Genomic DNA, 13,833 nt, shown 5'->3' with positions numbered 1-13,833 from the left:
ACGTGGTCTGATTTCTACAGCCCTCGTTCCATCGCTACCGAATGCTTAGTGCTGGAGAGTCAGCTTAGGTAAAGGATCTTAGAGGAACCTCACTCACTCTGAAGCCTGGAGGTGGAGAACAGAGCAGGGAAGGTACACTTGTACCTGGGAGACGCTGCTTTCACAGCATGTTTTCAAATAAATTAGTCAAGATGTTAACAGCCATAACAACAAAAGACAGCAGCAGAGAAAGTAGGAGGGAGGGAGGAGGGGTAGACGTCCGAGAGCGGCCTTCATTAATTCAGTTTTAAAAACAAGGTGAGTTATAATACTGTTTATTCAGCTGACTGGTGCACCCAAGTTGGCAATTTTAAAATTCTGGACCAGACCTTCCAGTATACATATCACTTTTTAAAGTGCAGACATTTAGGGAATTCCCTGGTGGTCCAGTGGTTAGGACTCTGTGCTTTCACTACCATGGGCCCGGGTTCAATCCCCGGTCAGGGAACTAAGATCCTGCAAGTCACACGGCAGGAGCAAAAATAAAACAAAACAAAACAAATAAAAAACTTAAGTGCAGACATTTTAAAAGTCAGACCTTAAAGTTTCAGGCTTTCAAAAAGTCATGCTCATTGAAAACGGGCCATACAATTTACAGTTTATTTACTTGCGGTATCTTATTCTTTTTCATGGGGAAGGAAATATATTCTATTGTAACACTCTAACGTCAGTGTAATTATTGAGTTAACAAACTGAAAGCTTGAATCAAGATCCTCTGATATACTGTACTTTTGAAAAAACACAAATATACTACACGCACTAAAAATAATTATTACCTATCTTAAAAATGCTTCTACAGACAATCACTTCAAAACCCCATAACACACATGAGCCTAGATCACGCGGCTGATAAGTGGAAAATGCAAAGGTGCCTGGCACTGAGGGAGGAGACCTGAGTTCTGCTTCCTACCTTCCTGCCTAAACCCTGAACTCAGGGAGTTCTGAGCCTCTGTTTTTTCTCTTGTAAGGACAGGTAATTTATACTAGCTCTGCTCACCCCTCAACGAGGTTGCTGTGGATAGCAGCTGAGATCCTGTTGGTGGGAGCACTTAAATGCCTCTGGTTACCACTAGCTGGCTGGGCTGGGGTGCTCTGGTACGCAAGTCCCCAGCACTCTCTGGAACCCAGGGTGTTCTCCTGGATTGTCGCTAAGATGCACCCAGTGGCTGAACGGTTTCCCAACCAGCAAAGGAGTCAAGTAAGAGGGGCCAAGGGTGGTCCCACACTGCGACTAGGGGCCTGATCCCGGAGATGCGGACACCTGCGGAGCAAGGGCTGGATCCTGTGTGGGGCAAGACACGCCTGCCCTGGGGGACCCTGCCCTGGGAGACCCCGGCCCTGAGGGACCCCTGCCCTGGGGGACGCTCCTCTCCAGCTGGAAGCCCCTCACCCCTCACCTGCAGTGTCCCAGATGGAGATGTTGTAGGAGCGCCACTGCTTCAGGTAGAAGGCGCCGCCCACCGTGCTGACCGTGTCCGGGAAGCGCCGCTCCATGTACCTCTGCAGCAGCGACGTCTTGCCCACGTTCATGTCCCCCAAAAGTACGATCTTCCCGTCGGGCCTCCTCATCTTCCGGCAGGAGGCACCCCTCCCTTTTTCCCGCGCCTTTCTGGCCCGTGCGCCCGGAGTGCGGCTGGAGCAGCCGGACGCCCCGAGGCTGCTCAGACCCGGGACTCGCGGAGACTCGGACTCGCGGGGACCCCGAACTTGCGGGCACCCTCTCCTCCGGACTCCTGGGAATGCGGAACAGGAAGCGCGTCTCCGCGCTGGGCTGGAGCCTGGGACCCAGCCCGACGGCCACCTCTGGCGTCCAGACCGCGGCGGTCGGCACCAGGTCCAAGGCGCCCCGGCCCCGCCCCCAGCCCCGCCCCCCAGACGCCCGGCGCCCCGGGCCTCGCCTCGGGCCCCGCCCCCCACGTCCCGCCTGCGCCGCGCACAGCGCGCCGCGCGCCGCACCTGCCTCCCGCCCGCCCCGGTGGACCTGGCGCCTGGGCGGACCCGCGACCTTCCCCCGGGGCGGGCGGTGCTTTCCGCCGCGAAGCGATCGGAAGACTCGGGCAGGTGGGAGCGCCTGGTCGGGCACCAGGTCGGGGCGGCTGGCGGATGGAGAGCGGCGTCCCAGGAGGCGGGTCCGGGGTGGACGCAGCGCAGGGACGCGGCCCGGGCCTGCTGACCTCAGAGTCCCGCGGGGGATACGCTCCAGCCCGGCCCCCAAGGCTCTCCTCCTCCGTGGGTGCAAGTGTGGCCCCGGGGCCGGGCGCACGGAGTTTTTCTGGAGTGAGCGTCTGCGAGGACCCGTCCTCCGACTGTTAGTGATTAGGACGGAGGGGCGCTTGCTAGTGTCGTTTTTGTTTTGTTTCGTTCACTCTGGCAAGAAGACAATTATGCTGTTTTATATTTGAGAAGTGGACAGCCAACGCCACTTAAAACTTTGGAGTGAAAATTTGACTTTGGCAGTTGCAATGACGACTAACGAAATCTTTCCATCTTCCTTCTTTCATGGAGTGAATCTCGAAATGCTTCTAAACCACTCGGCCTGTGGGACTTGGTACTTATTTGAGACAATGGTGATGCTCTAGTGTGAACACCAGGGGGCGCTGTTTGCCGAGGCCGCGCCCAGTCCTGGGGTCCCTGCAGAAGTTGGGGGCGGCGCTCTGAGACTCAGACGGGCGCGGGGTGGGGTGAGGGCGTCTCGGCCGGGGAGGACCGGCCTTGCGCAACTCCTGCCTTGCTCCGTGTTTCCTGCCCCGCAAATCGGAGCTCTGCCCGCCGTTACTGCCCACCCCCTCCCAAGGTTTTTACAATACCTCTCCCACCCCCTTTCCCGCCAAGTCCTTACCCTGCTTTATTTTCTCACCACTCTGTAATAGAGTTACGCTGCTTATTCTCCGTGCAGTCTCCCTCTCTGGAAAGTAAGCTGCATGAGGAAGGGACTGTTTCTGTTTTGCTCCTCACTCGGCCTGGTGAAGAGTCTCCAGCACATAATAGTTGCTCAAGAAAGCTTTGAGTCAGGACACAGTGGATGAATTCACCATCCTGGTGAGGCCAGAAGGGATTTCGGGCAAACGTCACCACCAGCCCTGCTCCGCACCTCACTCCTCTGGTACTTTAAATTTCCCTAGGGACAGGGAGCGTCTTTTAAGCTAATTCTGTATCCCCCAGCTCACTAGACCTTTCTGGGCGGCTCCCTCATTCAGTAAACCTGTGGACGTGAGCCCATGAGGGCGGGGCTTTTTGTTCCTTTCTCTGGTGTCTCCCTAGTGCCTAGAACTGGAACGCAGTCCCCGCTCGATCAGTGTGTGTTTGAATAAACGTGTTGCTTTGCTGAAAGCTGTCCCCACTTGAAACACTGGTGTTTTCTGAGCAGGATTTGAGAGGCAGTGCTCATCCCAGCACCTAGCCCGCTGCCTGGCACGTGACAGAATTCACTCAGCAAGTTTGTTTAAAAAAAAAAAATTTTTTTTTTTTAATTGTCCAGCACTTTGAAAAACTAAATTTAACCAGGAGAATGTCTCCATATCAAATTTCAACCACGCCTAAAAAATGCCCTAAAGGAAAAAAAAAAAAAAGCTCTAAAGACTGATTCCTTTTCAGGAAGCAGGATTGAGGAAGACGTTAAAAGGTTAAAAGGCTGTTTAAACTAGCCACTCTCATCCCGAGTGCAATGTTTTTTCTGCCTGCATTTAAACCACTGACCTAACAGGGTAATCCTTTTACCGATTGCTTAGATGAAAGGTGCCCAAGGCCAAGAAAATTATGTAGTTCCTTTTTTAAAAATTTATTTATTTCTTTATTTATTTATTTTTGGCTGCGTTGGGTCTTCATTGCTTCATTTCTCTAGTTGTGGCGAGCGGGGGCTACTCTTCGTTGCGGTGCGCGGGCTTCTCATTGCAGTGGCTTCTCATGTTGCGGAGCATGGGCTCTAAGGCGCGTGGGCTTCAGTAGCTGTGGCAAGCGGGCTCAGTAGTTGTGGCTCGTGGGCTCAGTGATTGTGGCGCACGGGCTTAGTTACTCCGCGGTATACGGGATTTTCCCAGACCAGGGCTCGAAGCCATGCCCCCTGAATTGGCAGGCGGATTCTTAACCACTGCACCACCAGGGAAGTCCCTGTAGTTCCTTTTTAAATAGATGCAAACTGAACAATTCTGGGACTGTCCACAGTTACAGTAAAGGAAATAAGCAAATGTGGTTGCTTCTGCTGGATTTTGCAAAGTGGCTTGGGAGTTTATAGGTACTTTGTTGTGGAACAATTCTATCTTTTAAAGTACTTTCCTCTTAAACAAACAAACAAAAAAACCCTGGCTGTCTACATGTCTTTGTTCAGCAGATAGGAGTTGACAGCTAAGCTTTAAGCCCTGACCTAGGGCTAGAGCAGTAAGAAAGACAGCCAACAAAATAAACAAGCAAAATATATAGCGTCCTAGACAGTTATTAAATGTTTGATGGAGAAAAACTGAGCAGGGAAGGTGGATAGAGAGCGAGGCCTGGGGATGGATGCAGGGGTTCAGTTTTGAACAGGATGTCTGCAAAGATGAAGTTTCTGGAGCATTAGAATGAGGTTAGGAGTTAAACATGCAGTTATCTGGAAAAGGAAGGGTTCAGGTACAGAGAGCAGTGAGTGCAAAGGCCCTGAGGCAGAAGCCTTCCTGGTGGGCTCCATGGGAGTATAGAGCAGGTGAGCTGGACACCAGGCGCATAAGGAAGGGGGGCGAGTGACCAGAGAAGGTCATTAGGGCCTGTGGTCGTGATGAGGGCTGTGACTTGTACTCTGAAACAGGTGGAAGGGTGCCCGAGGCCTCTGAGCAGAGAAGAGACATGATGTGTCCTAACACCTTCCTGCTGTGTTGAGGTGGCCATGGCAGGTGCAGGGACATCAGGGAGAGACAATGGTGACTGGAATCAGCGTGGTGGCAGAGGAGTGATCAGCGTTGCTTACATTCTGGGTGTATTTTGCAGGTGGAACGTACAGGATTTGGTGTGGATTAGACGTGGAATAAAAAGGGTAGGAGGGGGTGGGAAGGGAGAGGGAAAAGGAGGAGAGGGAGGGAGGGAAAGAGAGAGGAGCCAGGAGCTAGCATCTGGACAGGTGGGTACCACATACATCTTGCTCAGGTCCAGAGAAGCAACTGTCCATCACTAGAGCTGTCCATCACTTCCCGACCTCAGCACACTGACGTGTTGGACCCGATATTTCAGTTGTGGCAGGTGTCCTATGGATGTTCAGCATTGCCCCCTGGCGTCTACCTACCAGACAGGAGGAGTGACACCATCACGCCCCCCATTGTGACAACCAATCAATGTCTCCAGGCATTGCCGAGTGTTCCCTGGGCCAAAATTGCCTTCAATTTAGAACTGCTGCTCTAGAATAATACCGATGCACTTTAGGATTTATCATTAAATGTCTTAGAGGGCTTCCCTGGTGGCCCCGTGGTTAAGAATCCGCCTGCCAATGCAGGGGACACGGGTTCGAGCCCTGGTCCGGGAAGATCCCACATGCCACGGAGCAGCTAAGCCCATGCACCGCAACTACTGAGCCTGCGCTCTAGAACCCGTGAGCCACAACTACTGAAGCCTGCGTGCCACAACTACTGAAGCCCGCATGCCTAGAGCCCGTGCTCCACAACAAGAGAAGCCACTGCAGTGAGAAGCCCGCGCACCACAACGAAGAGTAGCCCCCGCTTGCCACAACTAGAGAAAGCCCGCGCACAGCAATGAAGACCCAATACAGCCAAAAATAATAAATAAATAAATAAATTTATTAAAAATAAATAAATAACTGTCTTAGAAGTGAACATCACTCACTAATTATTTTGAAACATATCTAATGAGATATTTATAAATATTGTGGAAATCTCCTATTTGTCCCACATAAAATAGTGACTACTATTTATTAGTCACCTACTATGTATTGGATTCATTACCTATAACTCTCTCAGAGTGTTAGGAACTTTCTCAGAGTCACGCAGCTGGCTCGTGGCAAAGGGCATGTGTCTAATCTTGAGGTCTTACCCTGTGCCGTGCCATCTGGGCCATGTCCCCAACATTTACATCCATAAAATACTGATTCCCCTCCCTTTAGTTCACATCTACAGAACCCACGTCTACTTAAGAACAAAAGTGATTCATACAGAAGCTGTTGTCCTCAAAATGGTCCACCAGCGGCTGAAGATGCCCCCCTCAGGGTGGATAGAGCAGGTGGGGCTGTTATGTCCTAACAGTATGTATCCTAATATACATATATATACACTCTTTTTCAGAGTTTTTTCCATTATAGGTTATTACAAGATATTGGAAAAAAAAAAAAAAAAAAGGAATTCCCTGGCGGTCCAGTGGTTAGGAATTGGTGCTTTCACTGCCGTGGCCCGGGTTCAATCCCTGGTCAGGGAACTAAGATCCCGCAAACCTCGAGGCGAGGCCAGAAAAAAAAATAAAGATATTGAATATAGTTCCCTGTGCTTCAATAGATTTAAAAAATTATATTTTGTTTATATGTATAACTGAAACACTTTGCTGTACACCTGAATCTAACACAACATTGTAAATCAACTATATACTTGAATTAAAAGAGAGAAATTAGACAAAACAAATCTATTGGTCATTAGTAGTTTTTCTTTGGTTAGTTGCCTATTTATAACTCGTGCACATTTTTCAGTTAGGGTGCTACTATAGGTTTGACAGTCTTCAAAATTAAAAATTGGGGGTCATATGTGTATTATATGTAAATAAATTTCAAATATATATAAATACAAAACATACGTAAATTATAAACATATGTAAATAAATTTCTATGATATATACATATATAAAGCTTATATGTATATATTTGTTTACATAACTATGTCAACCTTGCTTATGGTGATTTTTTTTTTAACGTGCAAGTATTTTTTATTTGTAAGTAACCAAATCTACCAACTTCTCTTGCATAGCTTCTGGCCATTTCAATATCCATTTGATCCCCTAGATTTCCTGCTAAAGGCCTGGTGTCAGCTGAGTGAAAGGAAAGAGCATGAGAAGAACTAGATTTGAAATCCAGACTGGCCACTTTTTAAGTAAGCAACTCTGGGCAAATATTCCTAATCGTCGTGCACTTTGGTTTCCTCATCTATCAAATGTGGGCGATACTGTCCCTCTTGGTGTTGTTGTGACGTGTGATCCTCTACACAGGGGGTGCACAGTAAATGTCAGCCCTCAACCCCTCCTCTGTGGGACCCCCCCTCAATTCAACCAGCACCCCCTTGGCCAGCACCACCCACAGTCAACAGGATGAATCAGGCCCTTGGGGACTCCAACCTTACCCCAGCTTGGGCGGGAAATAGCGGGTGTTTATCGAGTCTGTTTCACTTTTCATTTTCCAACACCCACCCCACTCCAGAGTTTCTGCTCTTCTTTCTCTTAGAATCCCCTTCATCCTCTTCCCTTCCCAGGAGTCAAGTTGATGATCTGAGGGCCAGATCCCCAGCTGTGCTCCCAGGGCTGCACCTGCTGGAAGGCTCACACCCCAACATTCCAGGCTTCGGAATCAGTGCCCCTGGACCCTTGGCAGGGTTGCTGGGGGAACCAAACTTACAGAAAGACTGTTAGGCTGAAACATCTACACACAGATTGGGGGGAGAGGGGTACCTAATTGAGAACATTGAAAAATTCCTTCAAATGCTTGAAAAGAGGAAAACAAAATATCCAAAGCTGTCATGATCGAATAACTGCTATACTGGCTGGTGGTTTATATCAACAATCTGCCGAGACCACTTCTTAGATTTCAGAAAATATTTTCATTTAATTCAACACTGTTGCCTTCTAACAGCTCATTTTCCACTTATCGTAAAGATTATCCTAAAACTGCAAAGCAAATTGAATGGAATTTTATAGAAATGTGAGTAAAATCAATACAAACTCCCCAAATGGTAGATTTCTGACAAAAAGAGAATCTTCTAAAATATAAAGCATGTGGTGCCAGTCAGTACAGAGGGGAGATCACAGATTCTGTCTTCTGCACCATCTGCCCGTCTTCCGCCCTCTGCATAGACACTGCTATCCCTGCCCTCAATCACACACACTTCAGGGAAATGTCAGGATGATTCCTGCCCACAAATCACATGACTGGTCCAGGATCAGCGCTACAGCATCTTCCTTCATGGTTTCTTCCAAGTCATTCCATTCTTTCTACCTCTAGTCTGCTTGATCCAAATCTGGGTGATCCCATAGGTAGACCCCCAAACTGTGGCTCATCTGTTCTGTCCCGACACTGGTTGCAGGATCTCTCAGTCTGGGATGCTGGTCTTTATGTTTCTTTTCCCAAACAGACCGCAATTTCCTTGGGGACAAGTGGCTGACTTCTTTTCCCTGGTGTATAGGTTTGCCCGGCCTGCTGTAACAAGCACCACAGGCTGGGCGGCTTAAATGGCAGACGTTCATCTTGCGATTCTGGAGGCTGGACGTGCGAGATCAAGGTCGGCCCGGCTCTGTGGGGCATCCTGTTGCTGCTGGCAGAAGCCCTGTGCCCGCTGCCCTGTCACTGCCACAGCATTCCTTGTGGGCCAAAGTCTGGACACAGGGCTGTGCGTCTTCCTGCCTCGTTTCTGTAACAGATCGGCTTGGTCTATGCTTGCCTCCTGACTGATCTTCAAGTCAGGACCTGGTCGTGGAGGACGTGTGCCCCCAGAAGGACTTTGAAGGGGCTTCAGGACAAAGAAAGAAGGGTTGGAGGGCAGCACTGCTGCCGGGCTCCGTCTTCCTCTGTGGCTGCAGGTGTGGGTGTGGGTGCAGGTGTGGTGCAGGTGTGGATGCAGGTGTGGGTGCAGGTGTGGCTGCATGTGTGGGTGCAGGTGTGGGTGTGGCTGCAGGTGTGGGTGCAGGTGTGGCTGCAGGTGTGGGTGTGGGTGCAGGTGTGGTGCAGGTGTGGGTGCAGGTGTGGGTACAGGTGTGGGTGCAGGTGTGGCTGCAGGTGTGGGTGTGGGTGCAGGTGTGGTGCAGGTGTGGGTGCAGGTGTGGGTACAGGTGTGGGTACAGGTGTGGGTGCAGGTGTGGCTGCAGGTGTGGGTGTGGGTGTGAGCTGAGCAACCCCTCTGGTTTCCACCACACCTCCATCTCTGCTCACAGGCGGAGAAGCCCCTTTTCTCTCCGAATGGATGGTTTCACCTGGGCACTCCTGGACATAGGACGCCTCTTCTGCTTTCCTGTAAGCCTGGGGTCCTTAGTGTCTGGCTGTTCCCTGCTGTCCTAGTCAGGTCTTAGAACCTGGTTACAGGGAGGGTATCCCTTGGGCCAGGCCCCAGCTCTCAAAGCACCAGGCATCTAGACATAGGAACTCTCTCTGACCCCACCGCACACCCACTGACTCAGAAACTCTGGGTGGGCCCAGGTCTGGGGTTTTCTCAAGCCCCCCAGGTGAGTCTGAGCAGCTCAAGCCTGACACCCCTGCTAACACCTGGGCTGATCTCACCAGCGACTCCGGCCTCCGTCTCTCATCAGCAGACGGGCCACTCCTCCTCTGCTCACAGGCAGGGCAGCGTTTGCTCAGCAGGTCAACATCCCCTCTGACGTTGCCCCAGGCCTGGCGATCATCTGCGTTCAGACATTCCTCAGTCCTTCCCTGTAATCTAATATTTGGGTTTAACAGCTCAACTTCCTCTTGCGAAACAATGTGAACTTCCCCAACCAGACAGAACAGGAGCTGAAATTAGTTGCTTTCGATTCTTCAGTAACTGATCAGCCTTTTGAACTTTTTTAAACTTTGTACGTGAAAGTCTTCCAAATTGTGCTCATCCGTCCATTGTCACCTCTTCAAGCTCACCGTTTGTCGACATCTCGGAGGAGAGGCGCAGAGAGGGTTTTTCATCCTCTGGGAAAGCATCGCTTTTCCTGGTCTCGTGTGGATGCGCCCACTTGGGGATATTTCACTTCCCACCGTGGACGTGACTCATTTTCTCATCCCGGCTGGACGCTCAGCTCCATCTTCGGGGACGCCATGCAGGCTGCTTCCCTCCCGCTCTGTCCTCTCCACGGTCACAGAGCTCCCTAGCGCTGAGTCGTGCTGCCTCCTTCAAGGAGCCTGCTCCCCCATGCTCCTCATCACCAGTGACCCATCTAACCGCCACTCAGTCTTCCAACGCATCTTTGGCCTTTGACCCTGTTTCCTGCTTCCTTTTTTGTGAAAATCCGTCCCGTGGCCTTCCCACCTTCCTGCCTCCACGGCCTCCACAGGACCTACCCTTGATCATGGGGGTTTGCTTTTTTTTAAAAATTTTGATTGGAGTATAGTTGCTTTACAATGTTGTGTTAGTTTCTGCCATACAGCAAAGTGAATCAGTTATACAGGTACATATATCCACTCTTGTTTAGGTTTCCTTCCCATTTAGGTCACCACAGAGCACTGAGTAGAGTTCCCTGTGCTGTACATTCAGTTCTCATTAGTTATATTTTATACATAGTGTCAATAGTGTATGTATGTCACTCCCAATCTCGCAATCATCCCACACCCCCCTTTCCCCACTTGGTGTCCATAAGTTTGTTCTTTACATCTGTGTCTCTATTTCTGCTTTGCAAATAAGTTCATCTGTACCATTTTTCTAGATTCCACATGTAAGTGATATTATACGATATTTGTTTTTCTCTATCTGACTTACTTCACTCTGTATGACAGTCTAGGTCTATCTACATCTCTGCAAATGGCACTATTTCTTTCCTTTTTATGGCTGAGTAATATTCCATTGTATGGGGGTTTGCTTTTTAAATAAATTGGCCATACGTTTAAGTATCCTATAAGTCTTCGTGCCCTGAAACTTCTGTTGCATATAAAGTTACCTAGCTTTCCTTGGAATAGAACTTGGGCCACACTGGAATCAAACTTAAATCCTGCCAAGAGTAGGCATGTAAGAACAGACCTTCTTAAAGACCCTAGAATTTCTGATGGTCTAAAAAATAAAGAAGAAACAATGACTGTATTGGGGCTACAAGAAGATGGCGACGCCCATCTCAGGAATTTAAGCCACTGCTGTAGCTGGAACCCTTAAGCAACCATTCAGTCTAATCTCAAGATTTCATAGTTCCTGTAAATTTCTTAGATTGCATCACCATGAGATTTGGAGGCCTTAGAGGGAAGAGGCAATCAGATGGTCCCACACGTGGGCAGAGATGGGGCAGCACACAGCCGTCTTCAGGGTCCAAGGTGGGGCATTTTGCCAACCCCAGGACACCCCCTTGAAATCTGGACCACTGAGTCAGTGGTGGGGGCCTGAAAAGTTAACAAGAGGCAGATTAACAGGAGGAAAGAAAGCAAGTTTTATTCACACGCATGTGAGTGTGTTCAGATGAAGGGGCCCCCTGAACAGCTGGCTATAGGGGTTTATATACCAACTTAATAGGGGAAAGGGATGGGCAGAAAGGGCTGCTATGGGGAGACAAATGAGCTTTTAGGGGGACACCTGGGAGGTGTGGCAGCTGTGATAATGTTTCTTTGTGCAATTTCTCAGCCCTGTGTGAGGGGTCAGTCTCCTTCCCCCAAGAGGGAATGAAGTGCTGCCTTTAGCCAGATAAAGGACGCTCCAAAAAGGCTTCTTTCTGCATCATTTGTATCTCAGCTGTCTCAGTTTAAAATACTCTTCATAACCACCCTGTGGGGCTGAGTGGGTCCCTCCAGGACCAACAGAGACCTTGCTTAGGGTTTGACCAGAAGGACCACTCCTCAGGGGCGTCTGCTCCAGGCTCAATGAGTTGTCTAAATAAGATATCGATGCCTCCAGAAGGCCAGAGTTTCAGCGTTTCCCTGCAGAAACAGGCAAAGATTCCTGCACTCTGTTCTGTAATTTACTTTTCGTCTCCAAGGCTTAACGATACATACTTGCTGTGGACTGAATATTTGTGTCCCCACCCCCAAATTCATACGGTGAAATCCTAACCCCACGCACAGTGTTGCTATTAGGAGTTGGGACATTGGGGGGAAGATTGGGTTGTGAGGGTGGAGCCCTCATGAATGAGATTAGTGCCCTTATAAAAGGGACCCCAGAGAACTCCCGTCCCTCTTCCCCATGTGAGGACACAGTCCGGCAAATGAGGAAGTGGGCCTCACCAGACACTGAATCTGCCAGCACCTTGATCTTGGACTCCAGCCTCCAGAACTGTGAGACATACATTTCTGTTGTTTATAAGCCAACCAGCCTGTAGCATTCTGTTATAGCTCCCTGAACGGACTAAGATAATACGTTTTTTAGACTACCCATGGGAAATAAATGTGTTTTCATTTCCCAAAGGCTTACTAGAGTTTTGGACTGTAATTGGAACAGATGGGAATCTGAAAACAGTGCTCTCCTCCTGGGAACCCACCAGAGGTAGGAGGGCTGCCCCCACCCCATTGGCTGTCACCCATCCTTAAAGAAAGGCACCATGCCACTATAACTCCGGTTTGAGACTCTCATCATTTATATTCAGTAATTCATCCACAGTGTGGCTCTCAAGTATTTTCAGATGTTAGCTTATCAGATTTTCGGTCCATCCCTGGGCTGCTGTATTTACCTTGTCTTCTACCTCTCTTATTTGATTTAATTTTCTATTTGTCTGGCTCTAACTGACCACTGGTAACTGTATATTAGAAGACAGAATGAGAACATCTTTTTCCAGGCACTAATCTTTTAGAACCATATCTGAGAGTCAGCGAGGAGAGATGCTCAGATCTGCATTCCAATTGCTTTTTATTCTTTAGATGAGCAAGTTCTTTTTATTGCGCCACTGGACAAACATTTCCATAAGAGATCCAGTTATAATGATTAAGGAACTAATTCTAACTTCGAGCTACTTGAATAAATATTAACATGGGTCTCAAATAATTTAGGGAAACTGCAAAGAACTATTTATAACCTGAAGTTAATTTTTAAAACTTACTTACCACTGGACTGAGTCTTAGGTTTTAAGAAGTGGGCAATCAACATAGTGGGGTTCTACTTAATTTTTACTGTCTTGTTTGTGTTTTCCTGTATTTTTCACATTTTCTACAATGAATACACATTACTTTTGAGAAGAGGAAAAGCAGATCTAAACTTAAACTTAAATTTGAACCTGGGAAAATGGGATGGACGTTTATGGGAAGGACCAAATGAACAACTTAAAATTCATTGTTTACTTTTAATTGCAGTTATATTTCCTTGCACCATTCAGAGTATTTACTGGCTTTGGGAGCGGGGGTGGACGAAAAGTATGGTTAGTGAAGTGTGTTTAAACTGCCATATTACGGTGCTAATATTCTGAAGTGTCACCGTTTGTAGGACTTTGCTCAGCACTTATACGACAATTCTTAACAACTACTGTTTGATGAGGGTGAAAATATTAAAAATGTAGGTTGAAGCATATGAAATTGCTGGTGTTTGAGCTTTTGTGAGCTACTTTGGTAAATTCACTGTACATTTCTTGAGTGCACAATTGGAGAAGTTTGACAAATGTGTTCAGTGGTGGGACCATCACCACAATCCAGATAATGAACATGTCCGTCACCCCAAACCCTCCTTGTGTCCTTGTCACCCTCCTGCCCCGCCCTCCACTGCATAGATAGCCCACCATTTGTTCTCCATTCACCTGTCGGGTATTTGGGTAGTTTCCACTCTGCTACTACAATAGAGCTGCCGTGACCATCCATACAAGTCTTGGTGTGGACATATGCTTTCATTTCTCTTGGGTAAAAGCCTGGAAACTGAGTGGATCATACGGTAGGTACATGTTTAACTTTTTTGAAAAGTGCCAAACTGCTTTCCCAAGTGCTTCTTGCAATTTATGTTCCCACTGGCAGTGGTTGAGAGCTCTAATTTCTCC

At 48.5% G+C, this 13,833-nt stretch overlaps 1 protein-coding gene across 1 annotated transcript in view; it reads right to left on the bottom strand.

The window, feature by feature from the left end:
• Positions 1-1,873, bottom strand: part of RAB20 (RAB20, member RAS oncogene family) — a 32,981-nt gene extending 31,108 nt beyond the window's left edge. Inside the window, exon 1 of the mRNA XM_061170865.1 lies at positions 1,437-1,873. Coding sequence (XP_061026848.1) covers positions 1,437-1,608 — 172 coding nt within the window. The 5' untranslated portion in view covers positions 1,609-1,873. The remainder of the gene's footprint in view (positions 1-1,436) is intronic.
• Positions 1,874-13,833: the final 11,960 nt, after the last annotated feature.

The sequence above is a fragment of the Eubalaena glacialis genome, chromosome 16 (genome assembly GCF_028564815.1).
Source record: "Eubalaena glacialis isolate mEubGla1 chromosome 16, mEubGla1.1.hap2.+ XY, whole genome shotgun sequence".
In the NCBI taxonomy this organism is placed as follows: Eukaryota; Metazoa; Chordata; class Mammalia; order Artiodactyla; family Balaenidae; genus Eubalaena; species Eubalaena glacialis.
The sequence above is the reverse complement of the archived record's forward strand: the minus strand, read 5'-3'. Positions and strand labels throughout refer to the sequence as shown.